Below are 25,390 nucleotides of genomic sequence, written 5' to 3' on the forward strand. Positions count from 1 at the left end.
CTCGACTCCCGAGGACTCAGAACTTAAGACAAGGATGGCTCATAAGCCGAGGAAGAACACTATCCCTCTGACTGAAGAATCTGTTCGGCGTATAAGGGATGAAGATGAAGAAGAAGAAAACGACGGCTCCATACTGGTGGCCGAGTGAATAAAACCATCGATGCCCCAAAGACAGTTGGATCAATGATGGTTGATGAGGCTCCGCCTCGAACTAAGGGGGTATCGGAGAAGGACTTGGGCAAAGTCCCCGAGTCGTTAGAGATGGAGGATGCCTCCCACCGAAGTGAACAAATGATGGGTATATCTGAAGGGACTGCCCTTGGAGCTCTTCTAACTAGGGGGCAATAGTAATCGGAGACTCGCCCACTCTCCCTGCTTTTTCCGAAGGGGCGATTCGGGAAGCCTGAGCTTTGGGGACCCTCGAGGTAGACGAAGCTCACGAGGGAGAGGACCCCTTCCATGATTTGTTTAAAGGTATTGAGGATGTTGCTGACCCGAGTGACGCATCGGGTCTTTTCTTCGAGGCTTAACGAGCCCTGAATCGGGTAAGTCTCGATTCCCTTCGTTGATGTCATATTCTTCCATTTTCTGCCTAACTTTTTTTTCTTTTTCATATAGGCTTTAGCTCTTTATCAGGATGCGTTTTCTAAGTCTCGGGCAGAGCTGAGCCGATGTGAGGCTGACTTCCGAGGGCTTTCGGAGGAGAGCCCTCAAACTTCTTAGTGGGCAGAAAGAGGAAGAGATCAAAGATCTTCGAGCCGAGTTGGCCAAGGCTCACCAAGATCATACAGACCTAATCGACCAGGTAATGAAAATCTTAAAAGCTCATGGGCTCGATTCGGGAATGGTGGCTAACATATCAATCTCACAGCTGCAACAGAAGATCAAGAGAATCGAGCAGTTCCGTGAGGAAGTCGACACGATAAAGGCGGAGTCTTTGGGGTGGAAAGAAGGTATGGACCGCTTTGCTGCAGAAAAAGAGGTTGCTCGAGCCCAATTATCATCGGTCGAAAGTCAACTTCAAGGCATGAAGGAGAAGAGCTCGACTCAAGCAAGGAAAATAGAGGAGCTCGAGGCTCGGTTGGCTTCCGAACTTGCCAAGGCCAAATTTGAAGCCGAAAATGCAAAGGCCGAGGCGGATGCGATCGTGGCCGTTTATCGGGCCGATGCGGAAGCCGCTCAAGTCCAAGCGAGAGAGACATCTGAGACCGCTCACACTCGAGCATATTGGATTGCTGAACTTTCCAAATGCCAATCTCGGAGGGAAACCCTCGAGGGGATTCACGCTCGAGGTTTCGATATTACCAATGAGATAGCAGAGGCTAGAGAGCATGAAGCTGAAGCTGGAGCCGTGGCCATTTCCGATGATGATGATGATGGCAGCAAGAGCGAGTACAAGAATGGGGAGGACCTCTATGTAGAAGAAGCTGCCTCCGGAGGAGATCAGGAACCTTAGGATTTTTCACTTTTGATCTTTTGTATAGGATCTTGATCGGACCTTGTAAATATTCATATATATAAAGATCTCTTTCCTTTCCGACTTGTCTTTATTTCTTTTATGCCTTGTGAAAGTTTTGTTCATAAGTTCGAGGATTAGGCATTTTGATCGAAACCGAACTAGTGTAGTTTTTATAATCGAATAAGTACTTGCTCGAACTCGGAATAGGGTGACCCTTAGGTTTTAATTAAGTGAGGATGATTTCTTCGAACTCAAAAATAAACTAGCCCTTTAGGCTCTTGAATTAGGCTGATATGGATATGGCAAAATGAATGGCTTTCTCCCTTTTTCGGCTTGAAAAGTTTATCGTTTAATCATATAAATTTTATCGTGCCTTAACACGAAATAAAGGATTTGCTCGAGAATTCAAACGGTTTAGTACCCATTAGGATTTTCAAGGGTCGATATTACTGAGACCCTTTATTTCGTAATTCCTTAGCATAAAATAAAGGATTTGTTCGAGAGTTTAAATACCTTTGTATCCATTAAGGTTTTTGAGGGTAAATTTTATCAAGACCCTTAGAAATTTAGCCGAGGGTAGCCTTTTTAACCGGTTTGTGAAAATATTCGAAGGCCTATTTAATAACGGAAATCGGACGTCTCCGAACCATGTTGATTTGGCCGTAGCCTTTAACTTGGGATTCTCCTTTTGGGCTTGTTCCCCTGTTATACTTCGAACTTGTTCGAAGTATCAGTTCCCGAGTGGGGTGGCTGTGGCCTAAATTGAGGATTGCCTTTTTAAGGTCTTACGATCTCTAGGTTTAGTGAATTGATCGTGTCGATTTTTTGGGCGACTGTCCCCAAGTATCGGGTAAATTATTTGAACTTCAGTTGTGATCGGCCCTTGAACCAGTTTCCACCATAGATTATGTATGAAATTGTAAAGTATAAATTTTTCTAAATCATGGAGCATCTGGTAAAGAAAAAATACTTCTTCCAATAGATTATACATGCGTACATGTTTTGCCGTTTTAGGGCTCGAGTAATCTATATGGACACGGTTCATTTGACTGTTTGGTCCTCTACAAATATAAACCTATTGAGACCCTATCGACACGAAGTATTTCCTTGTAGCTATCCGAGGGTGATGCCCCCCATAATTCGAGGTTGATTGTAAAGGAACATCGGATACTGTTGAATTGTTCTAAGTTAGCACGAACAATGGTTGCCTCGTTAATAACCTTGCTGGAAAAACCCATTTGGGACAAAAACCGGTCGAAGCAAAAAAGAGTGCAACACATGCTTTCAGACCTAAGGGCTTCATGTTGAAGGATGCTCTGATGTCTCCGATAAAACGCCTGTAATTGGTTAGTATAAAATTATAATGAAAGTGGAGAAGGTCATACCTTAGCAATAATATCGTTTAAGGAGTGCCACGTTCCAATTATTTGACAATTGTTCACCGTTCATCGTGCTGAGTTTGTAAGATCCTTTTTCTGACGATATCGAGGATCCGATACGGTCCCTCCCAATTTGGGCTGAGTTTTCCTTTGTTTGGGTCTCGAGTATTGAGTGTGACCTTTCTCAGTACTAATTCCCCGATTCTAAAATGTCAAAAATTGGCTCTTCGGTTGTAGTACCTTTCGATCCGTTGCTTCTGTGCGGCCATTCGAACGAGGGCTCTTTCCTATTTTTCTAACAATTCGAGACTTGTATTCATAGCCTCGTGATTTAATTCTTTCGTTGCATATCAAAACCTGACGCTAGGTTCCCCGACTTCGACCGGATTAGAGCTTCGGCGCCATATACTAAAGAGAACGGTGTTGATCATCTATTGGATTTTGACGTTGTTCGATACGCCCAAAGGACCTCGGGCAACATTTCTATCCATTTTCCCTTAGGGTCGTTCAATCTTTTTGTTAGATTTTGAATGATGGTTTTGTTCGTTGATTCTGCCTGTCCGTTCCCACTGGGGTGATATGGCGTTGACAAGATCCTTTTGATTTTGTGGTCTTCAAGAAACTTTGTTACTTTATTACCGATGAATTGCTTTCCATTGTCTCATACGATCTCGGTAGGCATTCCGAATCGATATATAATGTGATCCCAGATGAAGTCGATAACTTCTTTTTCCCTGACTTTTTCGAAGGTCTGTGCTTCAACCCATTTAGAGAAATAGTCAGTCATATATAAAATGAATTTAGCTTTACCTGAAGCCTATGGTAGAGGGCCAGCGATATCCATTCCCCATTTCATGAACGGCCATGGGGATAGGACCGAATGGAGTTGCTCCCCGGGTTGGTGGATCATCGGCGCATATCTTTGACACTTGTCGCACTTTCAAACGAATTCCTTCATATCTTTTTCCATATTGGCCAAGTAGTATCCTGCTCTGATGACTTTGTGAACCAATGATTCGGCACCGTAATAATTTCCGCAAGTTCCCTCGTGAATTTTCCGTAGGACGTAGTCGGTGTCTCCGGGACCCAAACATATTGCTAATGGTCCATCGAACATCCTTTTATATAGCGTTCCATCTTCGGCCAATGTGAATCGTGCGACCTTCGTACATAGAGTCCTCTATTCCTTAGGATCCGACGGAAGTTTTCCATTCTTTAGGTACTCGATATATTTATTCCTCCAATCCCAGGTCATACTTGTGGAGTTTATTTTGGCATGGCCTTCTTCGATCACTGACCTCGAAAGTTGCACGATAGTCCCCGCGCTAATTTCGTCGTCTTCGACCGATGACCCCAAATTTGCAAGGGCATCGGCTTCGCTGTTTTGCTCTTGAGGTATATATTGTAGGGTATATTCTTGAAACCGATGTAGTGTCACCTGTAATATATCCAAGTATCTCTGCATTCGATCGTCTCGAACCTCGAAGGTTCCGTTGACTTGGTTTACCTCAAGTAAGGAGTCACATTTGGCTTCGATGACTTCTGCTCCCAAATTCTTAGCTAGCTCGAGACCTGCAATCATGGCCTCATACTCAGTCTCGTTGTTAGTTAACTTGATAGTTTTGATAGACTGTCTAATTGTATTACCTGTGGGAAACTTCAAAAAGATGCCTAGCCCGAACCCCCTCACGTTCGAAGCGCCGTCTGTGAATAGGATCCACACCCCCGATGTTGTACCCGATTTTAATAATAGTTCATTTTCGACCTCAGGTACGAGGGCTGGTGTAAAGTTGGCCATGAAGTCTGCTAAGATTTGAGACTTGATGGCCGTTCGGGGTTGATACTCGATATCGTATCCGCTGATTTCGACGACCCATTTGGCCAATCGGCCCGAGAGTTCGAGCTTATGCAAAATATTGCAAAGAGGATAAGTGGTCACCACACAAATTAGGTGACATTGAAAATAAGGTTTTAATTTCCTAAAAGCGCTTATTAGGGCAAGCGCCAATTTTTCTAAGTATGGGTACCGGGTCTCGGCCTCGCCTAGAGTTCGACTAATGTAGTAAATAGTAAATTGCGTACCTTACTCTTCTCGAACTAGGACTCCACTTACCGCGATTTCCGAGACTGCTAAGTACAAGTAGAGTTGCTCGTCTTCTTTCGGAGTATGAAGCAGTGGCGGGCTCGAGAGGTACTGCTTTAACTCTTCCAATGCTTGTTGGAATTTCGGGGTCCATGCAAAATTGTTCTTTTTTTCGAGTAGTGAGAAGAACTTGTGACTTCTATCTGAAGACTTTGAGATGAATCGGCCTACGGCGGCTATGTGCCCTGTTAATCTTTGTATGGCCTTAATATTATCCACGACTGTGATGTCTTCGATCGCCTTGATCTTACGGGGTTCATTTCAATACCCCGATTTGATACCATAAAGTTGAGGAACTTGCCCGAACCGACCCCGAATGCACACTTCTCCCGATTGAGTTTCATATTGTATTTCCTTAGTATATCGAAGGTCTCCTACAAATGTCTCAAATGGTACTCTGCTCACAGGGACTTAACTAGCATATCGTCAATATAAACTTCCATTGACTTACCTATTTGTTCTTTGAACATTCAATTTACTAAGCGTTGATAAGTGGCACCAGCAATTTTTAGTACAAACGGCATTACATTATGACAATAGGTGTCGTACTTAGTGATGAACAAAGTCTTTTCCTGATCCTCCGGGTTCATTTGTATTTGATTGTACCCGGAGTATGCATCGAGAAAACTAAGGATCTCGTGGCCGGCCGTGGCATCGATCATACGATCGATATTCGGCTGAGGAAAAGAGTCATTAGGACATGCTTTGTTTAAATCTTTATAATCTATGCACATCCTAAGTTTATTTCCCTTTTTAGGGACTAAGACTATGTTTGCTAACCATTCGGGATATTTTACCTCCCGAATGGATCCTATTTTTAGAAGTTTGGTTACCTCGTCCTTGATGAATGCATGTTTTACCTCGGACTGGGGTCTTCTCTTTTGTTTTACCGGGCGAAACTTCGGGTCCAAGCTTAGTCGATGTGTAGCAATTTTCGGTGGGATCCCTATCATATATAAATGAGACCAAGCAAAATAATCCATATTATTGATAAAAAATTCAATGGGTTTTTCCTTGATATCGGGGGTTAACCCCGTTCCCAGGTATACATTTCGGTCGGGTAGATGCCCGATCAGTACGACCTGCCCTAGCTCCTCGACCGTCAATTTGGTGGCATCGGAATCTTCAAGGATTATGAAGGATCAAGGGATCCAATGATCATCGTCCCCGTCTGTTCCCTGCTTCTCCGATTGAGTCAAGGCTGGCAGTTGTGGTTGCTATTTAGCTTCCTGTTTTCCTTTGGACTCCGATCCTTTTGTTGACGAAAGTGCCGATATCAGTATCACTTCGTCGATCGCGAACATCTCTTTGGCAGTGTGTTGTTCCCCGTACACCATTTTTATTCCATCTGGTGTTGGGAACTTCAGCATTTGGTGAAGTGTTGAAGGGACTGCCCTCATAATGTGAATCCAGGGTCTTCCGAACACGGCGTTGTATCTCATATCGCCTTCGATCACATGGAACTTGGTTTTTTGAATAGTCCCAGCTATATTTACTGGTAAAATTATTTCTCCTTTAGTCGTTTCATTTTCCATATTGAAACCATTGAGAACTTGAGCTGCTGGCAAGATCTGATCATGTAGGCCGAGCTGCTCCACAACCCTCGATCGAATAATATTGGCTGAGCTTCTTGGATCAATTAAAACACATTCAACCTGAATTTTATTTATACGGATAGAGATTGCCAATGCATCAGTGTGGGGTTGTGAGATCCCTTCTTCTTCCTCATCATTGAATGATAAAGTGCCTCCTGGTACATAGTCTCGAGTTCGTTATTCCTCGGTGATCGATACCTTAGTGCATTTGAAAACGGGCCCTTGTGGAATATCGATCCTACCAACGATCATATGAATCACGTGTTATGGTTCTTCCTGTTCGTTTTTCCTGTTTGCATCCTTGTCTCTAAAATGAGTTTTAGCTCGGTCGCTTAAGAACGCTCGAAGGTGACCCTCATTGAATAGACGGGCCACCTCCTCCCTTAGTTGTTTGCAGTGTTCGGTTCTGTGACCATGTGTAGTATGGTATTTACATATTTGATTGGGGTTCCTTTGGGATAGATCGGTCTGTAGGGGCCTGTGCCATCTAGTTTCTTTGATTCTCACAATGGCCGACACAATACCTGATGCGTCGATGCTGAAGTTGTATTTTGATAATCGTGGTGCCTTTGTGGGATCGGCACGTTTACCGAAACCGTTTTTGCTCATGAGCCCTCGAGATCTCTGTCCTCGATCGTTCCTTCAATTATTTAGGATGGGATTGCGTCCTGGGCTGCTGTTTCTACGATCTGCATTGTATGGTTGATATCGATCTCTATTCGACCGAGGTTCTCTGTTCTTCCAATGGGCCTGACCGGATAAGCGGAACCGGAAGGGGTCTTTAATTGATCATCCTCGACCATGATCTTCGACTGGTATCGATTATGTACATCGGCCCAGGTTACCGCTGGGTATTCAATTAAATTCTACTTTAGTTGTCGTGAGGCCACCGAACTCCGATCGTTCAAACCTTGAGTAAAAGCTTGAACAACCCATTCGTCTGTGACTGGTGGTAGTTCCATGCGTTCCATCTGGAACCGAGATACGAACTCCCTCAATATTTTGTTATCTTTCTGTTTTACCTTGAAGAGGTCCGACTTCCTAGTCGCAACCTTTATTGCTCTGGCGTGTGCCTTTACGAAAGAGTCTGCAAGCATGGCGAAGGAATCGATGGAATTAGGTAGCAGATTGTGATACCATATCATTGCCCCCTTCGATAGAGTTTCTCCAAATTTCTTTAGTAGAACCAATTCGATCTCATCATCTTCTAAATCATTTCCTTTTATCGCACATGTATAGGAGGTGACATGCTATTTTGGATCGGTGGTCCCATTGTACTTGGGGATTTCTGGGATGGGGAATTTCTTCGGAATGGGCTTCGGAGCCGCACTTAGGGGGAACGGCTTCTGCATGAACTTCTTCGAGTCCATACCTTTTAAAATTGGTGGCGCCCCCGGTATTTGGTCAACCCGGGAGTTATATGTCTCTACTTTCTTATCATTTGCCTAGATTTTCTTTTCTCCCATTTCAATTAGTTTAGTGAGCTCCTCGAGCATTTTCATAATGATGGGGTCAGCCCCCGATTCATTGGCATTCAACCTTTCTGGCACTAGCTCAGTCCTGTGGACGACTTCTGGTTCTACCCCACTCGGCACTCGATGTTGATTTTGTAGTTGCGCTATAGCGGCTTGTTGAGACTGTAACATTTCAAATATCAATTGGAGGCTGACTCCACCATCTCTTCCGCCCTGCGTACCACGACTACCAGATCGACCTTCTCTGCGTACGCTACCTTCGGGATCAGCGCCCAAATTTGTATTTAGGGCGATATGTGATTTGACGCCGATGGGGTTTGCAATTGGTACTCCCTCGAGATCAGCCTGAGGCACCTGGATTCCTGAGGCAGCTATATTGTCGTTCTCCCCGTGAAATCCGAAATCATCGTCACCCTGTGCGGGTGTCGTTTGTGAGTTTGACATGTTTTTTCCTCAAAACAAAAACACTTACAAAAATAAGCGTAAAGTAGTGTGTGTGTTATTGAAATAAGTATTTAGCAATCACTATTATCCTTAGCCCCACGGTGGGCGCCAAACTATTTACCCTCGAAAATGGATAACAATTAAGCTTATAATATGGATTTAAGGATACGTAATTTCACATAATACCAATTGATAAATATGAAGATTAAAGATGGAATTGAACTATAAGACAAATCAAACCAGTGTTTGAATATAACTCAGCACTTGAGTTGTAATACCCCCGAACTGGTGGATGCAAGGACAACAAAAGTACGATAAGCTGAAGAACAAGAGCGTGAGCGAGAAAGAAAATTATATTGCTTTTTTCTCCATTCTCTACAAATGGTTAGAACCCCCATTATATAGTAGAGGAATTCTATATATGGTACAATTCTAATTACAAAAGGAAATTCCATGATTAACTAAATAACCGTTCTTGATTCGATCTGTTCCGAGATTTTCGCCATGATCTTCGATCAGTCGCGGATATCTCGCTTTTTCGTTATTACGCTATCTTCGGTATTGCTCGATGCCTGTCTTGTTTGGTCTCGATTGCTGCTGGCCTCGATCTTGGCAGGTGCCTCGAATTTCGATCTCAGTACCTTGTCTTCATGCCTCGATCCGATCCACTTTGGAGTCGTCTTTCGATGCAAACTCCCGGTCTCGGTCATACAGTAAAATTGGGTGGGCCCGGTTTTAGCCGTATACAACTATATTATCCACTTAGAAAATGGATAATCAATGGATAACTAATGAGTTCAACTTTTTACATTTGTAAAGACTCAGATTGGGAGTTCTTCAAGTTTGGGAGACTTGGATTTCTCCCAAAAGTAATCATATTCAAGAAGTCATCCATATTATCTGTCGGTTAACCAATTTTCTATCCGTATTAAATATGGGTCGGGTCGGATAATTTATCCATTTTTTTATTACCTGTTTTCGACCCAACCCATATCCGATCCGACCTGCCCCTTTGCTACCCTTAAATATATAAGGTTATTATTCTGTAGTAAAATAATTAAAAGAAACTTTTGAAGGAATTTTAACAACAATAACAAACTCAGTGTGATCCCATAGGTGGAGTCTGGGCAGGATAATGTGTACGCAACCTTACCCTTACCTTGTGAAGGTGGAGAGACGATTCCGATAGACCCTCGGCTCAAAGGCGTAGTCACAATATTATTGAAAAAGAATAATAAAGCAAAAGAAACAACCGATAATAATAGGGGTGGTAATTTGAGCCCAATTCAATTTTGACCCATCCAACCCGCCCAAGTTTGGGCCATTTGTTGAACTCAACCTATCTTGATCCAACCCATTTCAACCCATTTAAAGTTGGACTAATTTTTAGCTCAAAAATATCCATGAGTAGTTTTACTAAAATATTTTTAAAATAATTCTTTTTTTATTTGATATGTTATATATGACCATATCAAAAGAAAAAAAAATCTTACTTGATAGTTAAATAATCCATAAAAAAAAAATAACACACATTAATTAAAGCTTGATAAGAGTTATGCGTGTTCGGTTATGATCCAAAATTTTAACTCATCTTCCCAACCCATCTCAGCCCAAGTAAATTTTGGACGGGTCGACCCGCCCATTTATTAACTTAGCCCATTTTGACCTGTCGAAAATCAGCACAAACCGCTCATTTGTCACCCCTAGATAATAATATTAATAAAAAAGCAAGAAAATACTATTGATGTTAGCCTATGAAGTTTAATCTCTCATAGTTGTTTCGGGGCGTTTATATATTGCTTCGTCTCAAGTCCAAACTATACTTATAACATTTTTCAGGACTTCCTATACCTTGATCTTCATCCTTCAATTTTGAGGAATGTACGCAACTCAATCTTTTCTTTCTTCTTCTTCTTTTTCCATTAAATGGATTTGTCTCTAGAATTTCAACCGTAATTTAGATCCCTCTTTGAACTTTAATTTGAGGAAATTCAGGTAGTTTTGCAGTTGGGCAGTTAAACTGGTTAGCAATACAAAATAAAAGTTGGTTTAAAGTGAATCAATTTGAGAAAAAGGTGCCAAAATGAAAAGCCTAGATCCTTTATTAATTAAAGAAAGATAGAGTGGTAGATATTCCATATTCGACTTTAGTGACAAGGAATTTCAAAACATTCAATGAATGAGCATTAATTCGTATCCTACTTGTGTGTCTTGTGTATATGTATGTAAGCATTTATTCCTAGCTTTTTACCTTGACCATCCATTCCTTGTCTGTTTTCCACTGCACCCACAACAAAAAAGGAAATATAACAAAAACAATCACATACCCAGTATATTCTTACAAGTGGGGTCTAGGGAGCATAGTATGTACCAGTCCTTATCTCTTCCTTATGAAGGTAAAAAAGTTATTTCTGGAAGATTCTCGGCTCAATAAAGCAAAATCACAACGGTAATGACAAAAAACTACGGAAACGACAAAAGGAAATATGCACCTCCAAATTGCTATATCTTGTTTTAGCTATAAGTTTTAAAAGTTCATTTAATCCTTTTAAAACTCTACATCAATCAAATACCGCTACATAAATTGAGGTGAGAGGAGTATTCTGTAAAGAGGAGAAATTATGTTGGAGCAATACTTATTTTTTCAAAAATGACAACGTCCCTCAGATGTGCTGCAATAATTTGTACGATGATCTTTTAGGTTCTAACTACTTTGTATCAGAACAGGCATGTCTTTTTAATTCAGTCCCTCATTTTGGTCATAAACTGTGATTTTTACTTTTCAAGAATTGCCACTAGTAGAAGATCACTCATCTTTTGTAGTGATGCAGCTTAGCATTACTTAATATAGATAATATAAATCCATATTGGACACGCGGAAAAAAAAAGAAAAAGAAAAAAAGAACACTGCATACCAAGAGGTCATTTTCGGTAATCGAATCTAAAATTTTAATTAAAGATTAAGGAATCCGAACCATCTCACCACACCCCGATTTCCAGCACAAATTGTGTTGCCCTCCAATAACTACATTACAGCTAAACCCTAAGAACTGACTTTTCTTTTCATCTAATTTGGGCCCTGACCCAAATAGTTTGGGCTCACAGTTAATGTTGGCCCAAGAGTTTAGGAAAAATGACACTATATAGCCGCTCTCAAAATAATAGTCCAAATATATATATTTTTTGTTTAATTTTTTGTGTATATATATATATATATATATATATATATATATATATATAATACAAATTTTATACACTTTTTCGATTATCACTTTTAAATAGTTATTGACGCCGTCTAAAAGTGAAAAAAGCCCAAGATTTTATTACTTATACAGGTTCGAGCATTCCACCTTCTAGTTCTAGATTACAAGAGAAAACTGACTAAACCATTAAAATTTTATGTAATTATTTCAACCTTGACTATCCAAGGCTGGATACTATTTGTACATAACATTACAACTTCTATCATAAATAGAGAAGAAGAACATGGCAAAAAGAGGTAAAATGCTATCAACCCCTAACTTTTTTAATGTGGCAGAGTAGATTTATAGTCTTCTTCACCAGAGGGGAATTGAACACAACCAAATTTAACAGAAAATATTATGCCTCTAAAAATGATAGTTCAACTAAATATTTCAACTGGATTTATGTATTATTTTGTAAGTAACTTAAATATAGTGAACTATGACAATTATTATGAAAAAACTTTTTTCTTTAGAGGAAAAAGAGAGGCATGAACCATGACTTTTCCGTGTGGATGAAATGGTCTCCTATGCCTACTTATAATTTAAATAGAAAAAATATAAATGACCCTGCAAAAATCTCTTTTGTATTATTTTCAGATATCTTATTTGTAAAAATAAAGATCTCTTGTAAAAAGATATAATTAATTTAGCTCATTCCTTTAAAACCAAACACATAAAGAAGAAACTGAAAACAGAAAACGACTCAATAAACAATGCAGCGAAACGAAGCATATCACTTAAAATTTAAAGACATTGTCATATGGTCAATCTTTTGAGGAAAAAAAGGAACAACTCATCATTTTTCCTTCCATCTAAAATCTCAAGTTCTAAAGTACACTATGCTTAAAACATTATCAAGCTGAATAAAAATGGGACAGAGAGCTCGTAGTAACTGCTAGTGCGGCTATGCAGTGGAAGGGAAGGAGCCTAAATCGACCCCCTTTTTTTTCCTTTGAAAAAAGCTGTAAGGAGTAAGGAGAAAAGGTGGTAGATAGAACTAAGGGAATAACTTTCACGAACACGATATAAGAAGAAGTCAATAGCGCCTACAGACTTGCCAACGGACTTGTTTGACCTATTGAAATGCCAGCATAGACTTCTAGCACATGATCGGCTAGCTAGCTAATTGTGAGAGGAGCAATTGTGCAATGATTTATACTTTCCATCCTGATTCCTGTGAGAGGAGCAATTGTGCAATGCTTTTAAAAAATAAAAAAATAAAAAGGAGAATGTTTTACACTTTCCATTGTAGAAGTAAAATGAGGTAATCAATCATACAAGAAATGACACCCAAATTGGAAAAGAATTTAGAAAATTAGGTGGAGATAAATGAGTCAAAAAATGAATATAAATAGAGAAGAAAGAAGGCATAATTTTACAACAATAATAGTAATATAAGTATTGCATGATAATGAAAATTCATGCTTCTTAACCATTAAGATAATGGATTTCTGTTAAATTTCCCTTTCACTTGTTATTTTTTACATATTAGAAATCCGTTATACACTCATTGGCTAAAATCTTGGATTTCTTTGTCAACCCTTCCACGTCAAAATCACAAGTAATGGTCAAATCTTTCTTCATATTTTTAACCCAACTCTTAATCTCCATTTTCGCATGAATCATCAACGTCATTATTATTGGCTTCTTCTCATCTTCAAGGCTTTTCATAATATCACCAGGCAATTTTCCATTAGAACCAAAATCAAGATTAAGATGAATATTATTAGAAACCTCAGCTTTTTGTGAAATTGATGGATATTTCCCTTGTCCAATATCATGTTTCTTGAAAATAAGAGTAGCTTTCCCTTCTTTCCCTTCACCAAATGAAACATCCATTCTTTCATTTATATTTTTCACTTTCATATCAATCTCGAACCTTGAATGTTGCTGACGTTGATTTTTTTGGGCATGGCCATGACTAATAGGGTCCGTAACATTCTTGAGATCGATACCAATAATAGAAAAATTAGGACATTTAGGGATATACAACATGTGAATAACCGAAATTATAACACCAATAATGATACCAAATATAAGTAACCCTAATAGGATCCAACAACAACATCCAAATTTCCTATTGCTTTGATAATTATTATTAGGTTTACGATGACTTTCCACGATTTTTGTATTTTCTGGTGGTGGTATACGATAAATTTGATCTCTAGGAATTTGGACAATGTAGGTGTCCGATGATCGGTCCGGTGGGAGAGCTAGCGGGAGCGATGTTGTCGAAGAAAATTTGTTATTATTGTTGTTGTTATTGTTTCCGGCAGGTAAAATCCGCTCCTCCATGCGAGACCGAGGAGCGGTGGATGTAACAGGAATTGAGAAACAGAAAGGTTTGTGACAATATAAAAAAGATTTATGGTTATTTGCATGGGAATAAGGAGTTGGCCATTGGGATAGAAGGTTTGATTGAGATTTGACAGAAATTGTTGTTTCTTTGTTTTAAGAGTCTTTTGAAAACAAAAAATATCAAGTACAATCGTTAGATGACCTTTTTTTTGTCTTTTTAGTTACTCCGTATAAACGGGGCGGAGCTAGAATGCCGATTATTGTTTTGGCCGAACCCATCCTTCAATTTAGTTCAAACCTAATATTTGTCTTAAAAAATTCATAGAATATATAAAAATTACTAATTTAAAACTACTAACTTAGAATAACTAGAATATCGAACTCATGAATTTTAAATTTTAGGTTCGTCTTTACGTAGACTTATTAAGGCTACATTTTTTAAAGAAAAACGAAGGTTAATGCCTCATATTTCTTATCTGAATTTTTTGTACTATAGTCAGCAGTGTCTCACAAGATTTTACTACTGCCTATTTTCTTTCTGTGGGCTGTATCCACTGAGGTAAATGGTAATGTTTCACATTCTCATATTATTATTCTTTTAAATCATACAGTATGTCTTAATTGTTCCAAAACCGATGAAACTTGGAGTCACATTAAATTAACTGAAACGGAAGATTAGAAGAATTAATTAGACTTTAATTTTTTAAGTATTGGTTTAATATCTGAGAGAAAGCTTAAACTATCTTATCTTATACATACAATACATTTAGAAACATTCTCTTCAACCAGAAGAAGAAATAATGACTACATCACGACTTTTTGTCCTTCTGATCTGTTTGATTTTAGCCTTTGCATCACTAGGTGATTGCTTGTTTATTTCTATGAGTTTGATTTGATATCGATGCAAAAATTATTACTAAATATATGATGAAATCTCGCACTTTATTTACTTTGAATCATATAACTGCTTAATTCTGAGGTATAAAAAAGAATTTTCGTAGTTGTTAATTTTACTTTGTGAAAATAGCATGGGCTAGCCAATTTTCGGACTCGTAATCGAAAAATTGTCGGTGTTTGTAAAGTCATTGAAAAATAACCACTATTTTATACAGAGATAAAATCTGGACAAAAATACCCTAGCTGAAACACAGAAAGTTTCAGCATAATATGTTGGATTATGGAGTTCCTGCGTATAAACTTTTAGCATATTATGTTGGAACTTCTGTACATTATGCTGGAGTCTTATATGTAAAAAATTCGAACTCCGACATATTATGCAAAAATATTTTCGGATTTTTAAAGGTATTTTTGTTCAGATATTATCTTTACATGAAAAAGTAGTTAAATTTTATTTAATTTTGAAATTATGATTATTTTTTAATTACTTGTTGTAAATCAGGCTATTTCTTATTTTATTTTTTCCATTTTCTTTGTTTTTGGATGCAGAATTGACAGAAGTCGAAGGTAAGAACATTGTAGAGGATGGTTCTAATGATTATGGATGGTGTCTTTTCGACGAAAACTGCAACAATTATTGTGCAGAACGTTCTGGAAATAATCATATAAGTGGAGAGTGCGGGGAACTATTTGGCTGTTTTTGCACCTATTACTATGGCGGTACGGGCTGGTAGTGTAAAAACTATTTATATTATTATTGTAATTTAAATAATGATAACGATGGTATTTAGTTATTTTTTCAAAAATTATTATACAGGCCAGGTATGTTATGAAAATTAATTGTTATCGTATGTAAACTTGATCTAATTCCATTTCCTATTGTCTCCAATTTCTAAAGTTCCTATATGGATGAGGGATAAGATTAGTGGCTAAGATTGAGTTAGCTAAGATTAATGGCTAATTCCATATAATTGCTCCTCAATATTTTGTCGATTCCACAATTTTACCTGCACATTAATTCTTTTCTAAATACATTTTAAAAGTTTCTCTCTTTTTTCTACTCTGCCTTTTTTTTAGTGCGGATTTTCCTATATTTATTAATTAGCCGCAAATTATTCATCCTTGTTCTATCTTTGCTACTCTCTCCGGAGGCGGAGTCAAGATTTCAATTTTATGGGTTTTGGATTTTAGAATTGCGATTTCAAGTGCCGATAACTGTATTCTAAATTTAATATTTTTACATATCTAATGAAAATTTTAACGCAAATACACTGTTTGAGCAAAAATTAGTGGATTCTGCCGAACCCGTAGCCGGGCTTCTAGTTTTGCCCCAGACTCTCTTCGGTCCACTTTAAGTGATTTTTTAATTTTTTTTATGGTCCACAACATTTGATTTTTCCAGATATCAAGAAGGAATTAACTTCTTCTTTCCAATGTTGTCTTTGGAGTAAAGAACTTATGAGTAGTTTGTTATATTTTTCAATGAGCAAATTAAGGTTAATATAGTCAATTTCATTGTTAATTAATGCTAAAAGATGAATTTCTTAATATATATGAAAAGAGCAAAAAAAAAATTATTTAAAATGGACCGGAGAGAGTACTTTCTTGCGAGATCTTCTTACATATTCTCATTCAAACATGAGAAATGTTAGAAGTAAACTCCAACACCCGATAATAGAAACTTAAAAATAATAAAAACATTTTTTATAAAATAATAAAAAGCCTAAGAAGATTCTGATATTCAAATTTCCATCGAGTTGTCTCCTCTAATGCCAAAATGCATTCCTACAAAAATGTCGTTATCTTTTAAAATTAGATATCAATGGAAACGGTACAAGAATCAATTAAAGATGACCTAAAAACACAAAAATTATGTAAGTAAGTAATACTTTACTTCTCACAAGGATAAAGAATTCGCAGCTAATAATTAAATATAGGAAAATACGCACAAAAAGTGCTCTAGGAAAGACAGAAACTTTTTAGAATGTATTTAGAAAAGATATAATGTGCACTAGAATTGTGGAATTACCAAAATATTTGGGAGCAATTATATGGAACATTTATTATTCTAACCATGGTTATGAATTCTTTCTTTAGTTACTAAATCTTAACCATTAATTGTATACTATAACATGTGTCCGTCATCAAAGTAGGAACTTACGAAAATGGAGATAATAGAAAATGGAGAGGAGTTTCATTCGGAAGAAGTGTGTTTCTGCATATGTTGGATTCTATGTACATATATAAATATGTATGAAATTTTGTCAGAGTATTCAACTAACTGAAAGAAGTCTTTGCTCGTTCTCAAGTAAGGCTTGTCGTTCCTCAGATGGAGAATTGTCCATTTCCTCAGTCTGTTGCAACCTGGCACGATCCCTATCTCGCGGATATGTGCAATAGAGAAAGGAATAGAAGAAGCAACAAAGCGCAATTGGAATGCCTATTGCAGCGTAGAGTGCCTTGGCTAGTGAGGCAGCATTCTGTCTATCTGTTTCAATTTCCTCTGAGCCTGTTGATCCCTTTGGAATTGGTTTAAAACCAAAAACTTGTTGAGCCAAAATGCCAACCAGTGGAGGAGCAAATGATGATATTATGTTCTCAAAAGAACGATCCAGAGCATAAATGCTTGTTCGAGATCTCTCAGGAACTATCTCTGCAAATATTGGACTGCATACAAATGAAAGATGAGTACTTTTAGCGAAAATTTCACTATCTGTAAAGGCTTCAACAATGAAGTTACGCAGTAGGAGAGGCAAAATGTAACAGATTGTAACGAAGTAAATCGAGAAAGACCAACTCTAAGATGTCGCGCAGAATCATTTTTGCTGTTAGCCATAGAAGTATTGTGAATGCACCTACATGTGCTACTTAGCACCTCCGCTGCGCACACATATTTCACAAATTGTCTACACGAGAAAACTTAACCACAACGCAAAGACGTAATATGGAATTTTGAAAAGGACAAACAACAACAACATACTAATCCCACAAGTGGGGTCCGAAAAAGGTAGTGTGTACGTAGACCTTACCCTACCTAGTAATAGTTTGATGAAAAAGATGAATAAACAAAAAAGTCATGCAGAAGCGCAAAAATAAAAGAAGCTAGATTGATCTCTCGAGTGTTCTGAGATAAATCGCATATTAAGTATGAATTTAAATTACAGCATATATGGTAGAGCTGGAGATGACTTAAAAGGTAACAGCGGCAATGTTGTTTATGTGTAAGCCACTGTATGTGAGATGAAATCTTGGGGTAAACTGTTTCAGAAGAAGTTTTTGCTTTGGAGCTTAAATCATGAACCAAATTCTGTCTCTAGATTCTTTCTAATTTAGTTAGAGATGATTCAAATTTTAGTTAGAAAACAAGGGCACCCCGGTGCACTAAGCTCCCGCTATGCGCGGGGTCCGGGGAAGGACCGGACCACAAGGGTCTATTGTACACAGTCTTACCATGCATTTCTGTAAGAAGATATTTTCACGGCTCGAACCCATGACCTCCTTGTTACATGGCAGTAACTTTACCAGTTACGCCAAGGCTCCACTTCTCAAATTTTAGTTAGAGAAGAAAAAAAGAAAGATTTCAGACTTGATCCAAAATCCATACTGAAACTGCACTTCCCAAAGTAGGACTAGGAAATTTCCCCAGGCCTAGAGATCAACATCTGCTTTAGGAAATGACTCAATCCTTAAGTCTCACTATATGTCACCTTTCGCTGAACATCAAAATGAGCTACAAAGAGAATTTTTTTGGAGCAGATAAAGCTAGAGCCAATCGTGACATTTGAAAGGGAAAAAAAAAGTTGGAAGAGGAGATGAGAAGCAATGCAGCATTCTAATAGGTTTCATTTATCAATTAGTTCAAAATTTGGAATCACAACTTCACAAGGATGTCCATATACGGCAACTTCCAGATTAAATTCAGCTCAAGCGCATGTCGTGAGATTATATGACTACGTGAAGTCAATTCATAGTTTGTTTAGATACTAGTGTTAGTACTATGCTATTATTTAGTTACTAGTTTCATGTTGTCTGACATTCCATATTTTCTAACAAATGATAAAGTGGATCAAAGGAGACATACTTGTTAGCTGCTGGAGCATTCCACGATATCATTAATCCCATGACGAGCATGACAAAACCATGCATCAAAGCTGTTGAGGGATCATAAGGCAATAACAGCAGTAGAATTGCAGCTAAAGGAACTGCCGAGCCAGAGCTTATCTGAGCTAAAATAATTCTACCAGAATTAGGAAGGCGCTTGGCTAGTACATCCCCCATTATTCCTCCAAACAATCCACCAAGCGAGCTAGCAACATTAAACAAAGTCCAAAGGAGGGCTGTTGTCTTGTGAGAGAAGCCAATAAGCTCCAACCACATAGGGGCGAATGACAATGACGACCAGGGGAATGACCCAGAAATCCCTTGGGCAATAAGTAATTGGAACGAGGGAACTTTGATAACTGCTTTTGCTTCTTTTAGCAGTTCTCCCACTTCTTCTTGAAAAGGTCGCTGTGGAGGTTGATCTTTTGCATCGCCATCATTGTCAAGAAAGCGGGGATCGATGGCAAAGAGACGGACCAAAATTCCAACAGCAACACTTATTATACCAACCAGATGGAACGAGATTCTCCAGCCGTGGATTCCCATGAATGATGTTTCGGCTAACAGCACAGATATTGCCCCTCCAAGAGTGGAGCCAAAATTTGCAGTTAGTTGTAGCCATCCGAAAGCTGTACCACGGTTACTTTCATTAGTTGAGTCAGCAACTAGAGATTGGATCGCTGGCACGACTATGGCAAGTCCTATTCCATTCAATCCTCTAGAAATTGCTATCTGTCAAACAACATTAGATTGCTCAGACTGTAACCATACAGCTCAAATTCCAGAAAGATAAGACTTCTATTATCATGCTTCATTTAAGAGCACCAGAACCAGAAGGGCAACAAATGCGTATTTTCCTGTTCAGAAGATGGAGACTACAATCATCTGAAGAACTAAAAAATGCTAATAATCTACAATGATTTCAACCTGCTTGTCCCTCTACCATGTCAAGGTGCAATCATTTTCATCATATATTGTCTGAACTTTGAAGAGAGAAAAACAACAAGAGTCTAAGCGAATTTATTTTCCACAACGACTAGAAGACCAAAAAGAAGATTTTGAGAGACGGAAAATGCTTGACCAAAATAAACAATAACTTCTTAAACATATCCAGAGATCATCAGTATATACATTAGAACATCCTCAATGATAACTAATATATCCACACTTGAAATTTAACTCGGTAGCATTTTCGGTAGCATCACAACAAAGATAACTAATATTCAAAAGGATAAATTCCTAAATGCAACTTATCAAAAAAGAAAAGAATTTTCCTTTAGGCTTAACTCTGGCAGTCTTGTTGTCATTAGCTCATAATAAACAAGAGATAACATTCAATTAATATCAAGTTATTACACTCTCCACACATAACCCTTATACAAAAACATAGAAACCCATACCCCCCCCCCCCCAACACACACACACACAGAAACCTCTTGCCTCAAACTTTCCATTTCTAACAAAATAAAGTCCATTTCTGCAATTCCTCACATTTTAGTGCAATGCCATCAGATAAGTAATTCCCAACAACACCAATCTGCAAAAAACAAAAACCTCTTTATTTTTTTACTTCCCTAATTTTAAAACATTTTTAAGAAATCATTTCTTAAATTCAATACAGATACATACAACAACATCAACAACCCAGTATAATCCCACAAGTAAGGTCTGGGAAGGGTAGTGTGTCGGGGGCGGATCCAGCCTATCACATGTGAGTTTCCGTGAACCTAGTAGCTTTTGCACATACCCTGTATATGCATTAAAAACCAACTAAATATCCATAAATATTTGATTATGAACCCAGATACTTATTGTATATTTACTTAAGACTGCTATAGGAACCCAACAACAACAACAACAACCCAGTATAATTCCACAAGTGGGGTCTGGGGAGGGTAGGATGCACGCAGCTTTACCCCTACACTGGCAGGGCAGAGAGACTGTTTCCGATAGACCATCGGCTAAAGAAAGTGAAAGAAGCCCTGATAGCAAGTAATAACAAGACAAATAATTAGAAAACTAAATCAAAGATAGCAACAAAGAATATGAAAGAGGTACCTATAACAAGTAATAGCAAGACAATATATTTAGAAAACTAAATCCAAGGCAACAAACGAGAATTTGAACGAAGTATTGCCAGCAAACTATGGAATTACCGATGGCACACATGTGAATATAGCAAACTAAGGAAAAAAAAGGGTACCGTACTAGCACTAATACTATGGAACTATAGAAGACAAAGGGGAAACGCACGACTACCTACTAACATTCTACCCTAATTTTCAACCTCCACCCCCTTCTATCTAAGGTCATGTCCTCGGTTAGCTCAAGTTGCGCCATGTCCCGCCTGATCACCTCTCCTCAATACTTCTTTGACCTACCTCTACCCCTTCTCTCACCTCCCAAGGCCAACCTCTCACATCTCCTGACTGGGGCATATGTGCTTCTCCTCTTAACATGTCTGAACCATCTCAACCTCGCCTCACGCATCTTTGCCTCTACAGGGGCCACTCCCACCTTGTCCCGAATAACTTCATTCCTAATTCTATCCAACCTAGTATGTCCACGCATCCATCTCAACATCCTCATTTCAGCTACTTTCATGTGCTGGACATGGGAGTTTTTGACTGGACAACACTCTGCTCCGTACAACATAGTTGGTCTAACCACTACCTTGTAGAACTTTAAACTTTAAATAGGAACTCATAAACTTTAAATTTTGGATTTGCCTCAGTAGTGTGTATGCAGCCTTATACCTTGTGAAGGTAGAGAGTTTGTTTCTGATACACACTCCCGGCTCAAGCAAAGCGCAGTTTTAAATAGCAATCAATACAGATATGTATGTCTGAAAAAAATAAATATTGATAGGTTCAATGGTAAGACCCTAAAGGGCAACATATCAAATTCAAATTCTGAATTTGTCCCTAACACAAATAAACCAAGAAAACCCCAAAAACAACACTAGTTTCATAAATTATCAACTGGGTTATGACTCATTTCTCTATTTGAACACCATATATAGAGAATTAAATTATTGACCTGAGTAAAAGTAGAGGAGATAGCACAAAGGAAAGTGGCAGCAGACCAAAGAAAAGCACCAATAGCAATAACATGAGCTCTGTTATAACGAGCAGCAAGATATGCAGCTAAAGGATAACAAAGACACTGAATTAATGATCTGAAAAGAGTTAAAGAACCAAGACCAGTTGGGTCAGTATGTAAATCTTTGCCAACTTCTTTGTAAACTCCAGGTAATAAAGATTCATCAGCTTTCTCCATTATACTAGCAAGATTTACAAGTACAAGTGTTAACGTGTCTGATCGTAGGTTCTTTAGCTCCACCATTTTTTTGGAGGAAAAAATGAAAAGGGGTAAGCAGATTATGAACGGTTGAGGTTGTTGACTTGGCTTAGCCACCGTTTTTTGTCTGAGAATCAAAAGACGTGAATCGGGAAATGTTGGTAATAAATGATTGCTTATAATAAACTTGTGTGTTTAAGATATTTTTGATGTTATAATGAATTACTGTTATAAAAAATATATATTATAACAGAATATAAAATTTAATTTCGAAAATATTTAATTTTTATAGTGAAGTGTTATTATATGCAGATTTTTAGTATTATCGGTTGTTATTTTTATTTCGGTTATCTTATTATCTTTTTATGGTTACTTTTTTTCTTTTACTATTATTGTATCCATAAATATTTTTCTTTTTAATAATAATGTGACTATTCTTTTACTGAACCGATGGTCTATCGGAAATAGATTCTTTACCTTTACCTTTCGCAAGATAGAGGCAAGATAATATTACTCTCCCCATACCCCACTTATGAAATTATCCTTGTATTTGTTATTATTATTATTGTGTTATCTCCGACAACTATTTAATAAACTTTAGTTGTTTGATTTAATGACAATCGTAACAAAAGAAGTTCAAAAAGTTTGGTTAAATTTCAGAAGCTGAAACACCAAAATACACCTCCAAATGAGAGTTAATGTATTACTGTTTGACGTCCCTTTTTCAAAGTTCTCATTAGATTAAATAATTATAATTTGTTAAATATTTTGACAGAGACTAAAAGATCTCACTTTTAACAAATTTAAAGGATCAAATTATTCAAAAAATATCTAAGGGATTATTTTGAACCTACCTCCAAAAATAAGGATCATTTATGATATGTCCTTTTTGTAGGTGAACTTTTGGAAAATATTTCGGAAGATCTGGTTGAAAAGGAACTCCACGTGGAAATGGATATGTGGGGCCTTTATTATTGGTAAAGTGGATATAGGGTAGTTTATAATTGGAGTTTTTGTTTTTTTCACTTTCTTTAATACTTTATTTATATGGTAGGAAAGAGAAGGCAGATGGACTTTTATTATGATGCTTTGGACCAATCAGAAGCTTGTCCAAACTAATTGGTAAGCTAATCTATATTACTAGTAATTAGTAATCCTCGGTTCATTTTTACTTGTTCACTATAGACTTTTCTCATCCCTTAAGAAATAATAAATGAGGTGCATAATTTATCGTGATACTCATATTAATTAATGTATATTTTTAATTAATTTGAAAAAATAATTTAAAATGAGTAATTAACACTATAGGTATAACAGGAAAAAAATTTGTTTTATCTTAATACGTTAAAAGTAAAAATCTATTTTAGAATATTGAACAAGTAAAAGTAAACGGGGGAGTAATAATATTAATTACACAAACTTATTTTCTGATAATCATTCTTTGGTGTTTGATTCTTCTTTATTTCTATTATTACACGAGAGAAGTGAAAATGGAGGGGAGAAAGACAGGAAGAATTGGACTCACACTGTGTGAAAATAAAAACACTAAATTGATTTTTTGCTTATACTTAATGTCAATATAGTAACATCGCATTATGTTCATAAAAGTATGAAATATGACAAGCTTTGATATTAATTCGAATGAAAAATCCTTAAAATCTGTAGAAATAATTTTGTAAAGGGTGTAAAAAAGTGAATATATACTCCCTCCACACCACTTTAAGTGATATTTTTGGCTCTTTTCACACATATTGAGAAATTCATCTTCTAATATTAATTAACAATAAAATTGACCATATTAACCTTAATTTACTCATTGAAAATATAACAAACTACTCCTAGGCTCTTTACTCCAAGGGCAACTTTGAAAAAAAGAAATTAATTATTTCTTAATATTTGAAAAAATCAAATATTATGAATTACAAAAAAAAAAGACCAAAAAATCACTTAAAGTAGACCGGAAGGAGTATAAATTTTCTTCAAGCCGTTAATTATCATGTAACTATGGAGACATTATTTGAGGGCCACTAAATTAAGCTTAAGGGCTTTTTCGTCCTTCAACAAATCTCGCAATTTCCCTAAAAAATAAGCTCAAATAAATCTTATCTCTAGTTCTTCCACGCTAGAACTATGGAGGGAAATATTTTCATTCTATTTTTCATCTTCAGCCAAGGTTCTTCCCAAGTCCTAAAAGAATTTTTTTGTTCCAGTAGTGTCACGACCCAATTTCACTTATAGGTGGTGATAGCGCCCAACACTACAGCTAGGCAAGCCAATTAGTAATTTAAACCCATATTAATTTTTTTTTAAATTAACCGAGTAATTAAACTCTTCTTAATTGCAGGAATTTAGTAAATTAAAACAACCAAGAACAAAATTTAAATCTAAACATTCTACTAGTGTGTGACAAAACTCAGTGTCACAAGTGTACGAGCATCTAGTATATTATACAAAACCTCAAATACTGTCTGAAATAAAAATAGACAGAATGAAAATACAAGGAGAGACATATGTAGCTGCAGAACGGCTCAGAAAGGCAGTTCACCACTATGCCCCTGGATAACGTGGGTGTAAGACGATAGGTCCCCCACTAGTACTTGCCTCAGGTCCTACACAAAAAGTGCAACAAGTGTAGTATGAGTACGTAAACAACGTGTACCTAGTAAGTATTAAGCATAATCTCGAAGTGATAGAGACGAGATGGCCGACTTTGACACTCACTATGGATCAATAATAATAATTGAAATAAAACTAGAATATCTAAATCAGCATGATTCACAGAATATAACAATAATTTATTTAACCAGCAGAAATAATTAAATTCCTTCAATTCCAATAAATTTTCAATTTATCAATTAGTCTCATTTACAGGAATAACAATAATTCCTTAACAAGCAGGGATAATAATTCTTTAAATTCTAAAGATTTTCAATTTATCAATTAGCTGCACAAGCTGCAATAAACTATCAAAGTATCGTGTAATTACTATTATTAAGCACGATTTCTACCGAAGTCGTACGATCCGATCCAGAGTATCGTGTACACTGTCGAGGG

General features: G+C 37.3%; 2 protein-coding genes across 3 annotated transcripts; both read right to left on the minus strand.

The window, feature by feature from the left end:
* Nucleotides 1-13,228: 13,228 nt before the first annotated feature.
* LOC104108002 (uncharacterized) lies at nucleotides 13,229-13,579 on the minus strand. The gene has a single exon (XM_009616957.1). The coding sequence runs from the start codon at nucleotides 13,577-13,579 to the stop codon at nucleotides 13,229-13,231; it is 351 nt and encodes a 116-aa protein (XP_009615252.1).
* Nucleotides 13,580-17,107: 3,528 nt separating this feature from the next.
* Nucleotides 17,108-22,484, minus strand: LOC104108001 (uncharacterized). 2 transcript variants are annotated; one of them, XM_009616955.3, is made up of 3 exons: nucleotides 22,076-22,484; nucleotides 19,017-19,768; nucleotides 17,108-17,602 (listed from the first exon to the last, which is right to left on the minus strand). In XM_009616955.3, the coding sequence occupies exons 1-3, from the start codon at nucleotides 22,379-22,381 to the stop codon at nucleotides 17,209-17,211; spliced, it is 1,452 nt and encodes a 483-aa protein (XP_009615250.1). In that variant the 5' UTR covers nucleotides 22,382-22,484; the 3' UTR covers nucleotides 17,108-17,208. The 2 variants fall into 2 exon arrangements, with proteins under 2 accessions (XP_009615250.1, XP_009615251.1); XM_009616956.4 differs by having other exon boundaries at nucleotides 22,240-22,399.
* Between the last annotated feature and the right edge of the window lie 2,906 nt (nucleotides 22,485-25,390).

Source organism: Nicotiana tomentosiformis, chromosome 5 (genome assembly GCF_000390325.3).
Source record: "Nicotiana tomentosiformis chromosome 5, ASM39032v3, whole genome shotgun sequence".
Lineage (NCBI taxonomy): Eukaryota > Viridiplantae > Streptophyta > Magnoliopsida > Solanales > Solanaceae > Nicotiana > Nicotiana tomentosiformis.